Here is a 23,219-nt window from a genome sequence, read left to right on the forward strand (position 1 = left end):
ATAATTTCTTAAATGCTGATACTTCAGTAAGAGTAGCTAGACTGAAAAATGTTCTAAAAGAATTGTGTCAAGATGCTTGATAAAATGGCAGGAGATTTTGTCTTCAAAACATGTTAGGAAAATAAATCACTCTTAACCATTTGAGTGCCATATTTTTCCCTTCAAAATTTTAGAGCAACATTTATTAAATTTTTGTATATTTCTGTAATTTTTTGTAACAGATTTGGACTGAATAGACATGATATCATTTTGGCTTCAGTTTTTTATCTTAATTTCTGAGAAAATGTGAAAGAAATTGTTTGAGTTTCATTTTACAAAAGTGACACAAACTGACGGTGGCGCTCAAAGGGTTAATATTACTATTCCATACTTAGCAATCTCATATTACGTCTTGCATAAATTAATATTATACACGTTATTTACTGTTCACTTGTTGAAGTAACACTGTCAAAGCCCCTGTGTAATTTAATTGTGATGGACAAATACAATAAACTTGAAAGAAACAAAGAACAATGTCTGAATATATCTGGAACTAGACACGCGCACCTAATTTCAATCACAGGGATGATTGAAATAGCTGTTGTATTGTATTGTATGTGAAAAAAAAATTGTCTTCTCATTTTTATGTACATTTCAGAACTACGGCAGATCGTCTTACAGGTGGCCCAACTTCATCGCGAGCACTCGCACTGGGAGTTGGGATGCCATCTACAAACTTACACTTTCGAATAACAACTTCAAAATCTACCTGCTTCCTCTGGCATGGCATGTAGAATATCATTTCACTACCATTATGCCATTTATACCAGTCAACTCCATTGTGACTACACTGCGAAAATGATTAATCAACGCTGTACTCCGGCAGTGTGCCCGGCTTTGTCCTATATCTGTCAGGTCAGGTTTAATCCGAATAGCGCCCTCATCTAGGGTTCAAAATTAATTTGGAAAATATGTAATTCTGTATTTTAGCAACGTACTTAATCCATTGCGGATCTTGAAATGGCCATACAAAAGATCTCAGTTTTTATACTGATGGTTCAACTGCGGACAACAAAACAATGGCAACATCCTTTAAAAATCCTGTTTCACCTTTGAACTTTGACCTGGTAGGCGTTACTGCAAGCAACCAACGTAAAGTTGGCGTCATCCTCATCCTCATCCTCAGCCTCAGGGGTCACGCGAAAATGAGGATGAGGATGACGCTACAGCGTCAGCTTCACCGGCGTCAGATCCGATTATTCCCGAATGCGTCTGATGGAATGATAAGTGTAAAAACGACTTTAAAAATGTGCTCCAAGTTTCATATCACTGTAAATGTTAATCAAAACACAGTGGGGTATGTATTTCATAATATTTAGTAACCTCTCCTCTTATAAATATCCGTTTCTCACGATGCAGTAATAACGCAACATTAAGGTTGTATGTTTAATACGTTGACTTTTCAGGCCTCAAGCCATGGTTATACCAGTTAATTGTTTTATATGTCCTCTGAATAATTAGGGCTTTCATATCGCCTCTCATGGTGGCGATTTTTACACATTTCGGACCACGTATACTTTTTTGCACCAATTTTTGGGAAATCTTAACGCAAGAGTTGAGAGGATACCAACAAACACATCCACGGATCCATGGACTGAAAATTACGAACATTTCCAAAAAACTAGTCTGTATGAGATATTCTAACGATAAAATATTACCTGCGAACCAGTTTTACGATTCAAAAGAAAGTTGAGAAAGAATGGAGTTGTTATTTTCTTAAGTTTTGGGCGAATTTTATCATTTATCCGTCATCGGGTAGCGCAACTTCGGCAATCTTCGGATACGACGCTGAAGCTGACGCTGAGCAGCGTCATTTTCAGCGTCAGCTAGAAAGGTCACCTGAGGCTGAGGATGAGGATGAGGATGACGCCAACTTTACGTAGGTCTGCAAGCAAGGTTGTTGACTTGAAGGCTGTGTGTGGACTTCTTGTGGCGGCCAGTTGTGATAACCACGGTCCCTCCGTGTGATAATCAATCAACGAAAACAGCAATACGTCAGTGAAAACCATGGCTGGAAAGGACAGAGGGAAAGAATATTTAGGGTTTGACTTCAGTACACAACAGGTACGTTTGTTTTTTTTAGATTGTACCATGGAGGTACCATTGTACTGTAACATTGTGGTTGCCTTGAATTCAGTTGCTTCACGTGGATGTTGGCTTCCACCTTTCTGGATGATGTAGTCGGCGTTGGCTAATACACGGTCCCTCTGTGATAGAGGGACCGTGGCTAATATAACTTCGGCTTCCACTTGTACATGAGAGAATCATGGATGTGAAAAAGAGAATGTTGTTCCCTATCCAGTCAGTGAAGTCCGAATGGGAATTCATTGAAATGTACGAATATGCACAGTAAAATAGTACAACAGAGAGAAAATATCTCTCACATTACACAGCATGGCTGGGTTGTGATGAAAGCCATAGCCAGGGCAAACTCACTGACCATCATCAGTATGGAGGTAACACACACAGTACCTCCATGCTATCAGTGTCATGTCCAAGGCATCTCAAGGTCATAGTGGCAGTGTAACATACTTTAAGTTGGTAAGATGCACGCCAGCAAGTATGAACTGTACTGGAAGTTGATTCAGTGAAACCCTGGGCAGACCACTGTGGCATGTCCATGGTAAAATCTTCTAGTATCTCCATGGTGAAACTGAGGTACATCCTTTGAGTTCAAGCCACAGTTACGTGTGGTTTGAGACACAGCGGCTGCTGCAGTGGTATGCATAAAAAGCCCTTTTTCTATGCATGCCACTGCAGCAGCCGCTGTGTATTGAACCACACGTAACTGTGGTTCAAGTCAAACTAATCACAACGATATCAAAAATCAAATAAACACAGGACACACATACACTCACTCACTTCATTTTATTAGCGATAACTGTATGGAAATTAGCTGCAGTACTGTAGCTCGAGGTTTTGTCCGGTATTTGGGTCTGAGAGCAAAACCTTGAGCTACTGTATTGCAGCTTCGTGGAAATGCTCTTTCTGCCTGGCAAATGTATTCTTTCCGGGCTAGTGTAATTACTGTATGCCAGTCTGTGTGTGGGTAAAGGCTTAGCTTGGTTTGCACACAAAACAGTCCACAGCATGGTTTGTGGAGCTATCAATACCTGCATACAGTGAATATTGACTATCATCAACCAATCATTTTACATTACAATCAGATATCAGTAGGCCATCCATCACCGTATGAAACTTTGGACCAATTTTCAAGTTGATAAACACATTGAGCTAAAAAAAGAGCTCCCTGGTAAACACCACTTTACAAACAATATCAAAGATATAAGTAGTCTTTGCCCAAACTCAGTTCTCCTTCTGCATAGATAAATATAGTGCAGAACATCAACAAAGCAATTCCAAATGTCATTTGTAGTCTAGGCAACTAGTTGCTTGTCACTTGTGTCTGTCTTGTTCTTTTGAATTTAAAACATTTTATTGTATGCACAACCTAACTTTGGCCACTAAGTTAGTATGTGGATAAAATGTTGTAAAATCAAAGGAACAAAATGTATCACTCGCATTTATATCATCACTACATAATCAATCATATACGCCAATGAAAGCATGATAGATTTTGTTGAAATTGTTGAAAATTTATGCTTTCTCATTAAAAAACCTGCAGAATTGGGGCAAATGTATACTTTGTTGGTAAACAAGAACAGTGCACTGAAATCAATTTCACAGCTGAATTTCACATGACATCCTTAAAACATACAATACTTTTCTTGTCTTCTTGACCTAATTTTGACCTGTTTGACAATATGTTGAAATCTGAAACAATGTTGGTTTAAATGGTGATTGCAAAAGAGTACTTCTGAGAGGTTTAGTTATTCCAGAGGGTCTATTGTTATTCTGTAAATTCTTATTGTGTTGTAAATCCAAACATCCAGATTTGCTGAGTTTGAAAACAGAAACACATTACTTTAGAACATCTGTTGGTATGTTGCTCATAAGAAACATTCTTATCATCACTAACCAGCAACTTTACTCTTTAAACACTAATGACTTCTCAAATATTATATTTGTCATATTTCTCAACTTTTCTTATTGCAGATTAAAGCCATGGTAGTGGATGACAGTCTAAATGTTGTCCATGAAACATCCGTACAGTTTGATATTGACTTACCAGAGTACAGGTAATATGCCGATACAGTCTAAATGTTGTCCATGAAACATCCGTACAGTTTGATATTGACTTACCAGAGAACAGGTAATATGCCGATACAGTCTAAATGTTGTCCATGAAACATCCATACAGTTTGATATTGACTTACCAGAGTACAGGTAATATGCCGATACAGTCTAAATGTTGTCAATGAAACATCCGTACAGTTTGATATTGACTTACCAGAGTACAGGTAATATGCCGATACAGTCTAAATGTTGTCCATGAAACATCCGTACAGTTTGATATTGACTTACCAGAGTACAGGTAATATGCCGATACAGTCTAAATGTTGTCCATGAAACATCCGTACAGTTTGATATTGACTTACAAGAGTACAGGTAATATGCCAATACAGTCTAAATGTTGTCCATGAAACATCCGTACAGTTTGATATTGACTTACCAGAGTACAGGTAATATGCCAATACAGTCTAAATGTTGTCAATGAAACATCCGTACAGTTGATATTGACTTACCAGAGTACAGGTAATATGCCAATACAGTCTAAATGTTGTCCATGAAACATCCGTACAGTTTGATATTGACTTACCAGAGTACAGGTAATATGCCGATACAGTCTGAATGTTGTCAATGAAACATCCGTACAGTTTGATATTGACTTACCAGAGTACAGGTAATATGCCAATACAGTCTAAATGTTGTCTATGAAACATCCGTACAGTTTGATATTGACTTACCAGAGTACAGGTAATATGCCAATACAGTCTAAATGTTGTCCATGAAACATCCGTACAGTTTGATATTGACTTACAAGAGTACAGGTAATATGCCGATACAGTCTAAATGTTGTCCATGAAACATCCGTACAGTTTGATATTGACTTACCAGAGTACAGGTAATATGCCGATACAGTCTAAATGTTGTCCATGAAACATCCGTACAGTTTGATATTGACTTACCAGAGTACAGGTAATATGCCGATACAGTCTAAATGTTGTCCATGAAACATCCGTACAGTTTGATATTGACTTACAAGAGTACAGGTAATATGCCATACAGTCTAAATGTTGTCCATGAAACATCCGTACAGTTTGATATTGACTTACCAGAGTACAGGTAATATGCCAATACAGTCTAAATGTTGTCAATGAAACATCCGTACAGTTTGATATTGACTTACCAGAGTACAGGTAATATGCCAATACAGTCTAAATGTTGTCCATGAAACATCCGTACAGTTTGATATTGACTTACCAGAGTACAGGTAATATGCCGATACAGTCTAAATGTTGTCTATGAAACATCCGTACAGTTTGATATTGACTTACCAGAGTACAGGTAATATGCCAATACAGTCTAAATGTTGTCTATGAAACATCCGTACAGTTTGATATTGACTTACCAGAGTACAGGTAATATGCCAATACAGTCTAAATGTTGTCCATGAAACATCCGTACAGTTTGATATTGACTTACAAGAGTACAGGTAATATGCCATACAGTCTAAATGTTGTCTATGAAACATCCGTACAGTTTGGTATTGACTTACCAGAGTACAGATAATATGCCGATACAGTCTAAATGTTGTCTATGAAACATCCATACAGTTTGATATTGACTTACCAGAGTACAGGTAATATGCCGATACAGTCTAAATGTTGTCTATGAAACATCCATACAGTTTGATATTGACTTACCAGAGTACAGGTAATATGCCAATACAGTCTAAATGTTGTCCATGAAACATCCGTACAGTTTGATATTGACTTACCAGAGTACAGGTAATATGCCAATACAGTCTAAATGTTGTCCATGAAACATCCATACAGTTTGATATTGACTTACCAGAGTACAGGTAATATGCAATACAGTCTAAATGTTGTCCATGAAACATCCGTACAGTTTGATATTGACTTACCAGAGTACAGGTAATATGCCGATACAGTCTAAATTTTCCCCAAAGGGGGAAATCCCATCTGTTGATACAATCCTGGATGAAACATTGCACTTCTGGAATCTAATTTAATACCTTGATGAAAAAAACTGAAAGATACTTCAAACTTGACAAAAAGTAGCTGTACTGGCTTCATTTTTGCTGGCATTGAATTCTTCAATAAATAACAAATGATTGAAAACATCTTATCAGACATATCTGATATGAATTCTATGAATAGATGGTATCTATAATATTTATCTTTGAGACTTGTTTTTCATTCATGACCTGTGGACTATTCCAATTGTACAAACTGATAGGGATGTCCAGGTTGATGTTTGATGTGTTTTGTTTACAGGACTCAGGGTGGAGTTCACATGCATGAAGACAAACTGACCGTGACCTCCCCCACCATCATGTGGATACAAGCGTTAGATCTGCTTCTAGACAAGATGAAAAACAGTGGCTTTGATTTCTCCAATGTTGCTGCCCTCTCTGGCAGTGGCCAGGTAATTTCCATGGCAACCTTTTTGCAAATCTTTCATCAGTCATTCTGAATTTCACAGCAATGGATAGTGTTGATATTTGTCCAGTTTAGTTTTAGTGTTCCAAGAACTATTATTATGGCAGGTTTGGTGGTTGTGTGTAAATCATACTTTCACCAGTCAGAAATTACTGGAGTAACAAATCACACAAATAGACTAGTCTTAGCAAAATATGTGGTAACCTGTGACCTTTGACCTCTTGATTTGTTGACCCCTGTCATAGATTTGTTTTCTAGTTTAGTATTTTGCAATTATATCGCACAAACATTAAGTTTAGCAGTCAAATTGGAAGCAAAAAGCAGAATCTTTAGTTGATACTGGAAGGGATAATACTGAAAAGATGTTAATGTGTCTGTATACAAGTAACCTCTGAATTTTTTATTTTATTGCACTTTTCATATGGACAACCAAGCTGTACACTATGAACAAATATGTTTAAATTTTAGAGGCATAATTGTTTGTAAATTAAATGCAGCATTATTTAAGAACATCAAATTTTAGTTTCTCTGACAGTCATTTTTTGTTTTAATTGTAGCAACATGGTAGTGTGTACTGGAAGCGTGGCGCTCAAAAAGTTTTGAAAAATTTACAGCCAGACAAGGCATTGCATCAACAACTTCAGGTAGGAATATCTGACAGCGTATGAAATGTCGTCATTTTCCAAGCAAATTTTTGTATGACCCATCTTTTCTCTGGCAAAAAGTTGAAAAACATGAGTTTTAATAATAATCGTTTGGTGAGAACCAAAGAGATAGTGTTTGATTGAACTGCAATATGTCTCACTGAGTATTATCAATATTTGCAAATCCAATGTCTCACTATATATCTCACATATATTCATATTGCAGTTCAATCAAACAGTGTCTCTTTGGTTCTCACCAAATGACTAGTCTTAGTAGCTATAGAGGGAATATTTTAGCCAACTAGACTTTGTTTTATCAAATATGTAAAGGGCTTGCACAACTTTAATTGTTTTTTCTTCTTGATTTAGGGATAATTTCAAATTAGTTTACAGCATTCTCGTTAAAGGTTAAAATAAATATTTGCCAGCAAATTTTTGCAGAATTTTTGAAATATGGAAAAAGAGAAGCCTATGAAGAGAGTCACTTGTTGAGACCAAAGTAATGATGGAACCTGTAAATATTACAATTCAAGGACTCTGATAAAAGCTGCAGGTCAGATACAAAATAAAATTGAAATTTGTTAAATTTATTCAGAAGCCAATTATTGTGCGTTGATACATTACTGTCCGTGAATATTTTGAAACACAGTGACAGCAACTCTCTATCAACGTTTGTTTGTACACTCTGCTGAAGACATGTGACCATATTATTTACATTAATATGCTGAGCAATGGAGACTTGATGTTACAATACAGCAGTGAAGCATAGGATTTGTCAATGTCACAGGTAATGAAGGTCATAGGTCAAATATACTCATTTACATATATTTTTGCAGGGTCAATTCAGTGTAGAGAACTCTCCGATATGGATGGACTCCAGCACAGCTGAACAGTGTAAACAATTAGAGAAGAAACTAGGGGGTCCTCAGAGAGTGGCCAACTTGACAGGTTCAAGGGCATATGAGGTATGTATATTCTATTCTTTATGAATTATTCATTATGCATAGAAATATTTCAAAAGGCATTATTTGCCAGTCTTTCAATTTTAGCCAGACACAGGTGGGACAGAAAATTTGAAAATGACATGATTACACCTTCACTAGTAACTATGTTATTTGTAGTTTAATTATCATTCTTTATGTAGGTATATATTTCAAAAGACATTAAATTGCATTTTCTTAAGGACATATTGACTGTACACTTGTTAGTTTCAGTATCCATTTTCCTATGATAATGTTTCTCATCTATAAAGGGCAATACAACATTAATGAACTCCCCATTTCTTGACGCCTGTCTTTGAAAATATATTAATCTAGTACTTGTGTAAAAAAGCTTTGAATAATCTTCCCACCTACTGATAGATATATTCTCAGAGACCTTTCATGTGTTTTACCCTTTCATCACTAAATTTTGGTATAACCCTATCGTCTAAAGTTTAGATCTCAGTCCAGGAATTTTTAGGTGAAATGCTGTTGTACAAAGTGTTTCAGAAAAACTATTTATATACTTTGTACATGGTAGGTACGAAAGTAAGAATGACAGGAAAAGACATCTCACACCAACCATACTCTCTGGAATTCTGCAACACTGCTGGAAAAATCAACTTTAACTTGGTAGGACGGGAGCAATTTCAAGTCAACTTCACCCAAGCTCATACTTCTACCCCATGTCCGGTGTGCACAGCTTGGTTAGGGTGTTGTACCGTAGTCTCCCAGCCTGAAGAAACATTCTTGGCTTGCAAAGTTGTATTTTACCAGCATTGCTTGTTTTTATGGACATTGAATGTCAGAATACACTAAATTATTTACTGGTAGAATTGTACTGCATTTGTAGACTACCGGTAATACAGCTTTCCTTTCTTTTCAGAGATTCACAGGAAATCAAATTGCAAAAATCTTCCAAACAAACAAAACAGCTTATGAAAACACAGAGGTGAGGACTTCTGTCTATAAAGTGATCATTTTTTATCGTGAATATCATCTTTGGCCATTACTACATATGTGAGACAAGAATTATTAATCAGATATGCCAGAACCAATTTTACTTGAACCCTTTCAGGCCTGAATTCCTGGTAACTTACCAAAGCGACCCCTGTATACCAGTATATATAAGGTATATAGGGATTTAAGCCTGAGAGGGTTAAGGCTAGCACATGGCTCATGCAGCAAAATGTATGCAGGGGCAAGTCAGTTTTGCATTGCAATCCAGTAGGGCCACCAAGCTTTCATGTTGCCATGGTTTCAAAGTTACTTTACCTAACCATACAACATACCAAGGTCTACATATGTGCCTCAATTTATTTTAGCCAAATCAGTATGGCAGCCAGCTTCGATAGTAATATCACATACATGTTCTGTATTAGATTTAGTATATTCATGATTTGATTTTACATGTTTTATTTCATTTTCATTTTCACTTTAATCTTGACATGACAACACTGTTATTTTGACAACCGTGAACACCAGTGTCTACAAAATATTTATTTTGTATTGGCAAATTGCCCATGAGGACTTCATTTTCAACAAGGACGGCATGCCGTGTCAGTCCATTGAATTGTCTCTTATTCAATTGATAATTGAATAGTGTACAGAAAATGATAGCTACAAGGGTTTAATTTATTTACCAACAGTTTCATGAAGAAACAAGCTATATAATGTAATTGGGACGGATGAGTTGAATACTTTGATTTGTTTTTCATTTCAGAGAATTTCTCTCGTCAGTAGTTTTGCTGCATCATTGTTTTTTGGTGATTACGCACCAATTGATCACAGTGACGGTGAGTGAAAACTATGGCAATTTAAGTTTTAAAGTTCTACCTATATGAGTAAATCTCAAATTGTCATCTTTGCTCAAACATATTTTGAGTAAACATATCCTAAATGAGGTAGTTCCTGTGTTTTGCATATTTATTAATTTAGGAGAAGAAAAATGAATACTGATTATTCACTTATTTATTTATTCAACCATTGTAACCAGTTATATTATGTTTGAAGGCTTCGATATTGTACAGTATCATGCAGAAAACAGTGTTTCTGATGGTCAGATGGTGGTCATATGACATTTATCAGTCCAATGGTAGACATTGACACTAATATGCAGATTTTTCACACCAGGTTCAGGGATGAATTTGATGGATATAAACACACTGGATTGGTGTGACGAAGCATTGGATGCCAGTGCTCCGGCCTTGAAAGAAAAACTTGGAAATCTTGCTCCAGCGTTTGATAAAGTGGTGAGTGTTATCTGTTATCTGAGTTTTCGTTTTGTTTTCCAGAACATTCTATTTTGTGAAACACACTTCCTGTAAACTGCAGCAAGTTTCAAATAATCAATTGCAACTCACAATCATAAATTTACTTGCTGTAGGTTATCTCCATAACAATTTATAAATCATAAGCAGTGGGAAAACCCTTTCTCACTCAGTTTTCTATGCTATCCTATTACTTATCACTGTATTATTATTTACTGTTGTCTTTTCTGTTGTCGTTGCCAGGGTCACATATCTGCATACTATGTTGATCGTTATGGCTTTCCTCCAGACTGTATGGTGGTCACCTTCACTGGAGATAATCCAGGTATGTAACAAACAAACAAACAAGCACTGCCACCATGACTAAGTCAGTAATCACCCAATTCAAACAATAATATTTTGTTTATGTCAGTAAATTTGAATTTGAAGTTCTGGGAACAAAACTATATTTATGAATGCCTTACTTTGCAATCCTGATACAAATCCAGATATTGAAAGTGTGGCAAAGTTATACAGGAAAAATTATTTCAGAAAAATCAAATGATAGTAATGTGTATTCCAAACATTGCAGACAACCAACTTAAAAAGTGTGATATGAATTGTTAACTAATTTCAAGAGGACATAATGAAAGATATTTATATGTACTGTTTTGTATCAAAGAAACAGTTAAACAGGTTAGGAAAGCCAAGTTAAAATGATCTTACAATTCTGCTCAGTGTCAAAATATATGAGAAGAAACTTTATCAATGAATGATTTGAAAATTAATCAAATGATATAAATCAGAGAAATGTCTGACCCTCCTTTGATATTGACAGGATCATTGGCTGGAATGAGATTACAAGAAGGAGATGTTGCGGTAAGATTGACTGTCAGTGATTGTTCAAACGTTACAAGTTATAACCCGACATCCAGACTATCATTTTCATTTCATGCAAGCACTGCTATACTTCTCATCCAAAGTTTTTTTGTTGATCAAATCTTCCATGAACATTAATACGGCTGAGCAATCTTGTCTATATATACCTAGGTAAATTCAAAAAGTGATCATTATTATTATTATTTGCAGAGGGTCCCTCTATAAATTGTAAAATCTATCATCATTTTTATATGTCTGATTTGTACATAGATTAGTCTTGGCACCAGTGATACATTGTCATTGTGGTTGACAGATCCCAAACCAGCACTAGAGGGCCATATCTTTGCCAATCCTGTGAGTGGTGATGCGTACATGGCATTGCTCTGGTGAGAAGGTATTTTCTAAATCAAACTAGGAATATCATTTTGTTGAGTAGGAAGTTGCAAAAAGGGATAAAAATATTATAAAGATCTTGTACCTCTGGTAACTGTTACAAACAAAAGATAATAATCAACATTTTATTACATTTCATTGCAAGTATTTTCATACCTTGTTTCCCCCATTTTATATCACACTTTGATAAAGTTCCATTGTCAAGGTAGTTGTTGATTCTTTTTGTAATGAACCAAGTAAGAGATGTAGTCAAAGGCCAATTATATTGCCTGGCATGTAGAATTGCAAGACAATACTTTTTGTAGTATTTCCATTTGCTTGAAACTTTCCCAAAGACTATTAGAAGGATGATGGACTGAATTAAAAAAACAAAAAACCAAACTAATCTATTAGAATTAGAAGCTATAAGACAAAGTGTATTGAGAAACAAATGTCAGAGGGCGGGCTTGATTTCAAGATAAACGTACTGCAAGTCAACTGTCAGTACATAACCCAATGTTCTTCATTTGCATCTGTAATTTCATTACTTCATTATCAGTCTTTTCAAAATACACTTGAGATGCCCAAACACCTATGGACTACATCACCTTTAATCCAGGTTTCCATACCTTATCTCCCCTCTTTCCATCGTACTGGGATCCAATATTGCTGTAACAAAAAGGAATGTACCAAAGGCCGGTGGAAAAAGGGTAAATCTGCCATAATGTACCAAACTGCTGTCTTACAGGACATTTATTTGATTTGAAACAGTTTCTGTTTGAACTTAGTATTCCGGTTTTATTCCGTTGACATTTTTTTCTGTCTGTCAGCTTCAAAAATGGTTCATTAACGAGGGAAAACATTCGGAACACCTCAGCTGATGGATCTTGGGAAAACTTTGAAAAAGCCTTGAAATCAACTCCAAAGGGTAACCATGGTAACATAGGTGAGTGGTGAAGTAAGAAATGATTTTGGCACACTGTCCTGTTCACCCCTAGTTCCCTATAAACAGATCTACAATAACAGTTGATAACAATGAATTGGACCAAACCATATAGTGATGCAAGGGTGGATGATTCTGATGGTGTCAGCATATCTTTCAGATATTTACAAGGGATTACTTCTGAATCATTGCTTTCTCATACCTATATTACATTTGAGTAGATTTGAGAGAGTGCTTGTTGATCGGGCACTGTGGGGCAGTGGTCAGGGTACGAGACTCACTATCGGAGGAGGGGAGTTTGCAACTCTAGCATGGTGTTGAGCACTTTGCTCCTCATTGCTCCATTAGGTAGTAGGTAATGGGTACCTCATCCTGTAATTGGGCAATGCCTATTGGATGATGGACTGAATAAAAAAAACCAAAAAACAAACTGATAAATAAATTCTTTCATCTCTGGCCTTCAAATACTGATATATGTGAAATGAAAATAAGCATAAATAAGCAGCTCTGTCTTGCTTTCTGAGTTGATGTTTCAGTTTTCTAGAGATCCACTCATTCATCTTTTATGCACTGTTCTATTTTCAGGCATTTACTTTGATGTTCAGGAGATAACACCTCCAGCAGTAGGTGTTCATCGTTTCAACAGTACTGGTGAGAAAGTCGCATCTTTTCCAAAAGAGGTTGAAGTGCGTGCCTTGATTGAAGGTCAATTTATGGCAAAGAGAGTCCATGCTGAAAATCTAGGATACACTATCGGTAAGAATGCTTTGCCATAAAAGATGGCAATTGTTATGCAAGCTGAACACTTCATGTCATGTTGACTTTGTTATCACTGTTACTCCTAAAATGATCAAAATTTGCCAACATGAAATATGGTAGAATTTCTAGAAACCTATAGAAGTCCTGTTATTGTCAGTGCCTTTGTGTACTGTCACTGATTCTGCCTTGCTACAACTTTTTATGTAAAAGGTGTTGTGTCCAGTGATGATACTCTGTGTACTTGGTTCAGTAAATTGCCCTTCACGTTCCGTTTGTGAGCAACATATACATATGATACTGTCGCCTTCTCAGTATACTTTGCAGTTTCTGCATATTCAAGTCACAAACAGCCAATAAAAAGTTTGTTACAATTTAAACTAAAACCCAAACTGTCAACCCATATTGCTTTGTACAAACCCTTATTATTTCCAGTGCAGGACTTGGAATTAATAACTGAAAACTGGGATGTAAACATGAGTGTATGGAAATGATTCTAAATTTTTGTGTGTCTGTTTGTAGGTTCTGATGCAAGGATTCTTGCCACTGGGGGCGCTTCAGCCAACCAGGCCATTCTGCAGGTCATAGCCGATGTGTTCAACACTCCAGTGTATATCCTGACAAGTACAGTCAACTCTGCATGTCTGGGATGTGCTTACAGGGCAAAACATGGTCAGTATGAAACTAAAATATCAATGCATCCAGCCAAAATCTTGGAAGTTGTAACTTGGAATCACTTCAGAATCAGATTCATTTTCAAATTGCACATCTATGACAACATGTCAGCATTAGGTTTAGAATATCCTGCTTTACAATCATTTGAATTAAAGGAATACATTTAACTGTAATATTGGATGACTGTTTGAATATATTTGTCCTCAAAGATCAGTATTTTTTTGCTTTTTGCAAAGTGTTAACATCATACTGTGTGACTGTATGCAATGCTACTCTGGTTTAAATTAAAGTGTTGTCAGTAATCATATTTGGCATTATACATACACTGGCTGAGTTGATAGGACGAACACTCAGCCTTATGACATGAATATAAATATATTTATATTCTATAAAACAATATAAAAATACTGGAAAATTCATCAAAAGGTTTTGCGTATGGATCCTTGATTTCACACTGATTAGTGCACAATATGGTGTCTTGTTTTCAGACAACAAATGTAAAATAAATATATTTGAAGAATTAACAAAACATCCCATATCATTTTTACCCACAAACTTCAACCTGGTGTGTGAAAAACCAGTCTAATCCAGTTTTGAAACTTGCCATCCATTTTAGGTTTATTTGGAGGAAGTACAACTCCATTTCAAGAGGTGGTTGCCATGGCGCCACCGTATAAATTAGCAGTAAAACCAAGCCCTGATGCAGACAAAGTAAGTCACCTGACGTGCAGTTGCCACTTCACGTCAATTTTGTCATCAGAAAATGTTCTTCAAAAGTATTCACACATACTTGACTGTATTTCTTTCAAAGTTTGGACCAGTTCACCTACATATCAACTTGTTTTATGATGTGATCCAATATGGCTTCCAAACAACTGACTCCATTGTACACTAACGCACTGAAAGTAAGGTAACTGTGATACAGAGAAAGCTGAAGTTGAGTCACATTTAGCTCTTCTTCCCTTTTCCCTATCTTAAAAATGGGATTAAAGTCCAGTAGTAAAATAGTCAAAATTTTTTCAGAGCAACAATAGGTATGCAGACTTACTTGTTATATAGCCTGCAGACAATAAACTTCTCTGAAAACTTTGTACAAATATCCCTTTCCAGTGACTATTGCTTCAGTTCACTTTATTATCAGTGTTATGTATTTCTTAAATTTTGTGTCCATTTGTTTGTTTTCTAGATCTACACTCCACTGACTGCCCGCTACAAAGAACTGGAGGAAAGTATTTCACAGTGAGAACTATAATCAACCAATCAAATCTTCAAATGGAATGTTTCTGAAATTTTAATTGAGAAAAGAGGATCACTAGTATTTCTCTCAGAACACTTAGGTTGATCATTTGGAAATTTTCCATATCCAATCACAGAAGTGGGTCAACTTTTCCAGTGAGTTGCGATAGAATAGCTCTCCTGTCTTGAAATCAGGTGTTTAATTATTCGATAAGAATACCTCACTAACTAACAGCCCAATGGAAGGGTGTTTCTAAGTGTACATCAATAGTCAAATCTGATTGGACAATATGCTAGAGAAGTTGCTTCCTGATTGGACAACACCTTTGTCACTTTGAAAACAAACTCAATGTCCTGCACATAGTGATTGGTAATGTTCAGTGTATTACTGGTACTCACTTCCTGATTGGACGATACATTTGCCACTTCTCAGTCAGTGAGTAGTGTGTGTTACTGTGCAATGTAGCACTGTACCACTGCTGGTCACAGTCCTCCTGACCATAGTGGTGAATATTTGTTTTGTATACTTCAATAGAGCTTCTCACGCAGATTATGCTGTTTCCTACTGTCCATACCTGTGACAATGGGTATACTCTTAATAAGACTGAATACAAGTCACCAAGTTAGCAGTGTTTCATACAAGTTCTCAATGAGTATGCATTACTTGACTGGACTATAGAGGGCCATCAATGTATGGTAGAAAGTAGAACATCGTGGCAAACAATCAGCTAGAATGTGAACAGAAAACTTGTCATGTGATTTTGACATCCTGTTACATGCAAAATGATGAATGGATTTCACAGAATACTCCCAATTTGTGGATGACGTCCAAGGATTATTACTTGAATTTTATCTACAGATTCAAAATTTTTTTTTAAATGAAAAACATTTCAACACAGACACTTTTTCTTTCAGGGAAATCTACAGAGAGCACACTTAAACAGTCTTCCTGACAAATACTTTTACCTTTTATACAACACAGAGGGCGCTCATAGGCATTGTGTTGTAACAGATGTTTTCAATGATGCCTGAGTAATCAATTAATCATGATTTTGCAAAGTACTGTAACACATGGAATATTGGTTTAACCTTGAATTTGCAGAGTCAATGTCAGAATGGAACAATAGACAGTAGGAGTGACTCTCTTCTGTCTATGGTGGAACTGTTTCTGATGTTAATACTAATTTGTAATGGAATAAACATCAAATTTTTACAACTCAGTGGTCACATTTTGGAGTATTTTTGCAGAACTTTGCAAGTTATCAACATCCTTGCTACAACCCCTCCCCCTCCAAAAATACACATGGACATGCATAATCAAGTTATTAAAATACTGCCACCACATGAATTCACAAGTGTGAACTACAGGACTCTGTCTGCTGAACCCTCACCCCCCTATGACAGAGTACATTGGTCCATCCACATTATAAACAACAACACTTTGTGTCTGTAAAATGGGTATTGGTACACTCTGATTTCACTTTTCATATCATGTGTGTGATAACGGTTTTCCTTTTGTTACAAATTTATTTTTAGATTTTGATATCATAAACATCAAATTGCTACAATTTAATTGACAAAGTAATGAAGTTTCAGGGCTGTATACTCTGTATTCACAATTATCTGCTCATGTTGTGCTCAATAAAATTGTGGACAATGTCTTTTTTTTTTTCATTTCAATCTGCCGGATAGGCCCTCATGTGTTAGACTGTTGAAAGGACACTGCATTTGTGGCCATATTCACCTGAAACCCGGCTCTCTTTGATCAGTTTGAATTTTCTATATGTGGTGACACACAATGCAAATGTCTAACTAACACACAATGTTAACACATAGTAGAAATTTTCCAATGATCAGCATTCACACATTCATACACAGTTGTAGTTAAGACCAGCAAGTGTACCAGTGTGTAGATAGAAGCACACACACCTGCATGTAATGACACATCACCGAAGGGAGCCCTCAACCCATTCCGTGAGTGACAGTCGAGTGGTGTTGCATCTCCACAGTCCCGTGACAACAGTCAAGTGCAGCCGCCAAGTTTGTTATTCCTCCAATTATGTTTTCATAATATTGACAGCTCTAGTCAACACTACGGTATCAGTGGAATGGTAAATTTTCTGGTCAGAAATTTGTGGTCCTTGAGCTTTGAGTGATCAATTCACACTGACCTTTCACAAACACATACACAGAAAAAATCAGGGACTCTACATTATGCTTAAATTGTTTTTATTTTTGTTGCCATGACATCAGTTGCCATGACAACAACATCCATGTACAACTTTCATAACGAGTTGTTTGAACAACTCAATATTGACAATCATTTGGTTGAATCCATTACAAAGACAGGTGTGAAAGGATGACACACATTCCATAACAAAAGGCATGAACAAATAATGAGGTTAAACAAATGTAACATTATTTGTATGTAAATTTTGAAAATTTGCCAGCTGATAAAAAATATAGTCATTCTAGTTTTTAGCTAGTTCCTCACTTTTTCACTTTCTGACTGAAAAAGAGCAAACCAACTGACAGCATTACTTGTAATTGGTTAAAATCTTTCAAAGTAGAGTGGTTCCTGTCATGTAGAATCCAACCCTATTGCACAGCAAACTCATTTCTTCATGACAACCCCTCTGGTTATACACACGCTAAATTCCCCTGTAACCCTGTCACAATCAGGCGTTGGCATAACCCCATTGTTTTCACCAGGCAGGGCTGAACCATCTACAGGCAAACGGGGGCTGGCAGGGTTACATTCCTTCTGACAGTAAAGATTCTGTTCAAATCTTAACACGCTTTTTGTTCATATTATTTTAAATAATGTTTATTTGCGTATCTGATACGCTTCGCGATTTCAAATAAGATAGTCCCTTTCCCTTTTGTAAATTTTGTTTTGATGCCTGTGAACAGAAACATCTACAACAGATGTAAAAAAAGTTTTAAACTGCATATTTACAAAGTAAAGCTATTGAAAAAGCACATAATAATCTTCAGTATTTACTGTAATACAACAATAGCAAAGGGTCCCTTCACTTTTTTTACAACGACATTTGTGAACAGTACAAAAATTACTTACATTTAGCAAAGTTTGACTATGCCTGACACAATTCTGTGTAAGACAATAAAATAAACACACTTCACATACATATTTGGTGTGAAGGTTTCATCAAATGTTAGCAGTTGAAGTCATGAATCAAGCCCAAAAATTGACCTGGCTTGTTCATTCAGTGACCCAACACTTTTGAACAACAATTTGGCAATGACTGGTGATTTGATTTCAAACACAACCCAGAATTCTTACATTAGCCATAGACACTGGTGTGGAAGATTTCATACCACAGTCTATGCATTTGCTACATTAAAACAACTCAATCACTGAAAATGTGCATATATTGGTGACACACTATCTGTGCTTGGCCCCAAAGTGGAAACTGATTGTTACTATGGATACAGATGCCTGAATTCCTTAAGTAGTTCATCCAACAAAGCCTTGTTGAAATTTTAAACTTGTGCAATATTTTCAAAAATCCTGATAAATGACAGACATGTTCCTGACCCTTTCCCCCCTGACCAAATCTGGTTTGACTTTATCATTCTGACTGATAGTTGGCCCAACAGAGAGAAAAACTGAAATGAATGGGTTGAATTTCGCTGGAAATAGTTTCAAACTCTGACAACAGTGTGTGATATCCACACAACCTTGATATCCCAGTGATATCATGGTAATTCTATTCTGTACAATTCAATTTCTAAAGAAACATTGTGCAAATAACTCTAACATTTCACTACATTGGGTCTTGTGAAATCCAAGGAAAGGCAAAATTCCTCATTTTACAATATTTCTGTTTAGACATGTGCAAATGTAACTTTCCATCATGTGACTTTGTGAAAATTACCAAATGTTTTTTTTGAAAAGACAAAATAATTTGTTCACTGACATTTTTGTGCCAAATTTTTAGTCGATAGTGTCTCAATCAGTTTCTTTCTCAAGAAATCAGTGTGTTTTGTCAATTCTTCAATCTTTTCCTGTAGTTTGATATTACTTTGCTCCAATTCTTCCGCTTTCTTTTCTAATAACGAATCTTTCGCTTTCCTGGCCTCTCGCGATTTTCTCGAGGCGTGGTTATTTTTGTCCCTTCTCTCACGATATTTTTCATAGCTTGCAGTCGACGTGGATGTCCTCGGCTTCTTCTCTTCCTGTTTGAATTCATTGTCATCCTCTTCCGCATCAACGGCAAGCTTACGCTTCTTGGGCGACTTCACCTCTTGAATGGTACCCTCTATCTTGGGGGTGTTAGTACTTGGTGGAACGGCCTGACAGGCAATTTCATCAAACACTGTTACCCCACTGCAAGTCTGACTGGCCTCCTGTAAACAAACACACAACAAGGGTAATGTCATTTCCATTACCGCCGAGTAGTTTTCAAGAGTCTCATAAATATCAAGATTAATCATTAAGTCTTAATCCTAATATAAATTTTTCAAACAACTTAAATCAAAGTGAATGTTTTGTTTCAATGATGTTGGGAGTTGAGGATGGACAAAATGCCAGAACCTTAACACCAAAACAAGTTCATAGAAGACCATCGAAGGATCATATATCAATTAGAATGCATCAGACATGAGCATACAAAGTATGTGTTTGCAGGGATGAGAAAAATTTGGCCCTTGGTGAAATCTTACTCATAATAACATGGAACAAAGCAACAATTAACCTTCCCACATATATGCCTGAACAACAACAGAAATATTTCAAGTCCAGAATTTAGTTTCAAAATGAAATGTAAAGATCAGAGGAATAAAATCATGAATTACCGCAAAAGACACCATGTTATTCTCCGTCATATGAGCATTTCTGATTTACAGAGAGAGTGTTTTTCTTTTTTATTTAGTCGACGTTTCATGATTTCTTGCTGAGCTTGCATCAGGTTGTGAAATACCTCATTAATTATGCATGCATGCATGTTAATACATGTTGCTACGACAACATGTATTAACATACTGAATGCCTCAAAAAATTTAGGACCCTGGGAATGACATTCATCTTGCATCACTACCGTCCTTTACATTTGCATTTTCAGGATCTTGCATCAGTCTGTACAGTCTATGAATGGGGTAAATGCCGGTATGATGCAATCATGAATAGAGTAAAATCCCAAGTCAACTTCGCATCACATTTAAAAGCCTAGGGGTTCCTCCTTTTTTTACTTTTACATTTTTGTGGGTATTTACACACTTTTATGAAGATTTGGGGCTTGCAATAAGAAGATACTTTTTACTTTTTTCTCTGGAAGTGACGATGACAGTATTCACATTGTGACCACTTACCCCTGACAGAAGGCCTGACAGATCAGTGAATGCATCGAAGAAAACATCCCCCATGACATCACTGCCTGGTGAAGTCAGAAGGTCGCCCTCTATAGGTTCAATGTCCCGAAGCATAGGGAACAGATCCGCTTGGTCAACAGCCGTCTTCAAGATATCTGCTTTTGTAGAGACATCGATTGTGGACAGGCTGCTTTCTGTTGGAAAAGAATAATACCATTTAACAACTAAGAAATAACAATAAAAGTCTAAATAACAGAAATACTGGCTAGCTTCAGAGATTTAATCTACTCTGAGTTACTCATCTGGAGGGGAAAAATAGACTTTCCTTCCCCTACTCAAATTTATCTGGGGAAATCCTAGGTTGCATCATTCATTGTAGCAGTTTAACCCTGAATACCATGGAATCTTTTTGAGTGGTTGACGTCAGACCTGCAAACTGTTGAAAAGAATACCAGCCCTGCCATTTCTGATTTCACTTCTCCATCTAACATTCTTGGTTAATTTCCATGGTTTTTTTTTACTTTCCTCTAGTCATGAAAAATATATTTTCTGGGTGAATTTGTTTTTGACGATTTACATTTCATCAGCTCAATAAGTAAAATGTTTTTACTAAAGTCTTTAATCCTATACTCATAACATGATGCAATATGACACACCCCCTTTGTATACACTAATCTTTTGTATTGGGTCAAAGTCCAAGACTTGTCCAATAGAATTTTATGCTTACAAATTTTAGTCTGTTAATAATTCTTTGTAAGGTGTCATCATAACCTAGTTTTCATCAAATACTTCCTTCAGCAGTAAAGATTTTCCTCAATTGTTTTTACGTTATCAAGAAGTGAGAGTTAGTTTTCTCTAAGTTTCAATCATCTTTGGTGTCCACATTTGAAATGTTTTCATTCATTTCACGGTGGTTTCAAAATGTTTGAAGGATTAAAGATAGCTATCAATGTTTCGTTTTCATTTTGCATTGCCAAATTTGATGGTTGAATTTTTGCTGATTGGCACATGGGCTCGTTTCCCTGCATTTCACTGTGTTGTTTTCTGACACTGTATTTGTGCTGTTGGTTTTTGTCCTTCAAATTCTTATCTGTTTGTGTTTGTGTTTTTACCTGTGTCAAATAGGCCACTTGGTTCCAGGGTCCAACGTAAGGCAATGCTGGTGGCCATGGAGTCCGTCTTTGGTAGAAAACTTATCGTCGTCAAACCAATCGAGCAGATCATCCATAGCCACCAGCTCGTTCCTTTCCAAGTTGTCGTCCATCAAACTCACAAGGCTGTCAGATAACATGTTGTCGGTGGATTCAGTTGTTATGGTTACAAAGGGCTCGGTCTCTGCTAGGCGCTCAATTTTGACGTATTCTTCACACACGCTCGAAACTAGATGGTACCCCTCCACGCTGGTCTTACAACCTACCTTGCCTGCAAGTAAAACATGAAAACTCGTCGTTTAGTTCAACTTGAAGGAACACGTCATTTGCGCAATATGGCAACTGTGCCCGTGTACGGCAGCAAACCACCACGTTGCCAGGCACAGCGCACACGTGGCCATCAAAACCACAAAAAAAACACCAATTGTGCCACTAGAAAGATTTGGTGGTGGTCAATTCTGTTTTTGTAGATTAAACTCTACCTTTGATCGTCCACGCGGACAGCTTGCGTTCTCTCCTCTCTCCCCTCTCAACTACTCGATAGTAAATTTTGCTGTTGCAATCCTCTCGTACTTATGGTGCAACCGCAAGTTCCAAATTTGGAAACTGATGTCACAGTAAACCAATCAAACTTGGCTACAATGTGGCGTCATAATATCTCCAGCCAATCATCTCGAAATAGATGCTAAATATAGGTTTTAAACACTACGTCATGTGTAGCCAATGAGGGCTTGCAATCATTATGCTTACTACAGTACTTTGATGTTCGCTGTTTGGACACGCTCTGCGTATCAAGGTCGGGCATTCGCAAAGTCTATGTGTCATTTTAATACATTCTTCAATCGTTTTTCAAAAATCTCCAGAAAATTTCTTGGGAGAAAACGCTTCTGTGGGCATTGTTTTTATCGTGCGCAAAGGTTCGACCACAAGAAAATGGCAACGATTCATCGCCTTCTGCACATGCGTAAACTTGAGACGCGAACGCGAACATCAAAACAACCTCACAGCGCATTGTGGTATTGTTTACACTTGGCCAAGTACATGTATCGATGCCACTCCCTCCACTTCAAATCTACAATTACCGGCATAACTGACGAATCTTTGCCTCAAATTGTCCTATTTTCAGAAGTAGTGAGTAGGCGATTCTGCACACGTACCTTCGCAAACGATAGTGACCCGACCTTGTTTTTTCCATCGACCAATGTTCACAGCTATAGATTTCGCAATACCATGTTTGCCCGCAATCTTGTATAGAAATGAGTCCAGATCATTTACGTATACCGTGTAGTGCAAGCCGCAACATACATCAAATACCAGCTAATAAAATTTGAAGAAATGACATTTATATTTCTGCTCATTGTCGCGTGTAAAGTCTTA

General features: G+C 36.7%; 2 protein-coding genes across 4 annotated transcripts; one reads left to right on the forward strand and one right to left on the reverse strand.

Annotated features, from left to right (window-relative positions):
• The first annotated feature begins 1,094 nt into the window (after window positions 1-1,094).
• Window positions 1,095-16,576, forward strand: LOC139124006 (xylulose kinase-like). 3 transcript variants are annotated; one of them, XM_070690136.1, is made up of 17 exons: window positions 1,095-1,112; window positions 1,923-2,103; window positions 4,096-4,178; window positions 6,462-6,612; window positions 7,184-7,270; window positions 8,107-8,235; window positions 9,137-9,202; window positions 9,974-10,046; window positions 10,384-10,502; window positions 10,764-10,845; window positions 11,338-11,378; window positions 11,649-11,764; window positions 12,581-12,696; window positions 13,279-13,449; window positions 13,972-14,121; window positions 14,741-14,835; window positions 15,311-16,576. In XM_070690136.1, exons 2-17 carry the CDS (start codon window positions 2,047-2,049, stop codon window positions 15,365-15,367), a joined length of 1,593 nt encoding a protein of 530 aa, XP_070546237.1. In that variant the 5' UTR covers window positions 1,095-1,112; window positions 1,923-2,046; the 3' UTR covers window positions 15,368-16,576. The 3 variants fall into 3 exon arrangements, with proteins under 3 accessions (XP_070546237.1, XP_070546239.1, XP_070546238.1); XM_070690138.1 differs by lacking the exons at window positions 1,095-1,112; window positions 1,923-2,103; window positions 4,096-4,178 and adding an exon at window positions 5,560-5,582; XM_070690137.1 differs by lacking the exons at window positions 1,095-1,112; window positions 1,923-2,103; window positions 4,096-4,178 and adding an exon at window positions 6,044-6,098.
• Window positions 16,577-17,572: 996 nt separating this feature from the next.
• On the reverse strand, window positions 17,573-22,444 carry LOC139124007 (transcription factor ces-2-like). The gene is made up of 4 exons (XM_070690139.1): window positions 22,325-22,444; window positions 21,804-22,113; window positions 20,692-20,885; window positions 17,573-19,731 (listed from the first exon to the last, which is right to left on the reverse strand). The coding sequence occupies exons 2-4, from the start codon at window positions 21,913-21,915 to the stop codon at window positions 19,294-19,296; spliced, it is 744 nt and encodes a 247-aa protein (XP_070546240.1). The 5' UTR covers window positions 21,916-22,113; window positions 22,325-22,444; the 3' UTR covers window positions 17,573-19,293.
• Window positions 22,445-23,219: the final 775 nt, after the last annotated feature.

Source organism: Ptychodera flava (genome assembly GCF_041260155.1).
Source record: "Ptychodera flava strain L36383 chromosome 23 unlocalized genomic scaffold, AS_Pfla_20210202 Scaffold_23__1_contigs__length_28996876_pilon, whole genome shotgun sequence".
NCBI classification, from domain to species: domain Eukaryota; kingdom Metazoa; phylum Hemichordata; class Enteropneusta; family Ptychoderidae; genus Ptychodera; species Ptychodera flava.

Excerpts from the sequence above, each read along its gene's own strand:
- LOC139124007 (XM_070690139.1), bottom strand. The coding sequence starts at position 21,915 with ATGATCTGCTCGATTGGTTTGACGACGATAAGTTTTCTACCAAAGACG. Across the intron at positions 20,886-21,803 it reads AAGTGGCCTATTTGACACAG|AAAGCAGCCTGTCCACAATC; the intron begins GTAAAAACACAA and ends CTTTTCCAACAG. Across the intron at positions 19,732-20,691 it reads TGTCAGGCCTTCTGTCAGGG|GAGGCCAGTCAGACTTGCAG; the intron begins GTAAGTGGTCAC and ends GTTTGTTTACAG.
- LOC139124006 (XM_070690136.1), top strand. The coding sequence starts at position 2,047 with ATGGCTGGAAAGGACAGAGGGAAAGAATATTTAGGGTTTGACTTCAGT. Across the intron at positions 7,271-8,106 it reads CATTGCATCAACAACTTCAG|GGTCAATTCAGTGTAGAGAA; the intron begins GTAGGAATATCT and ends ATATTTTTGCAG. Across the intron at positions 10,846-11,337 it reads CTTCACTGGAGATAATCCAG|GATCATTGGCTGGAATGAGA; the intron begins GTATGTAACAAA and ends TGATATTGACAG.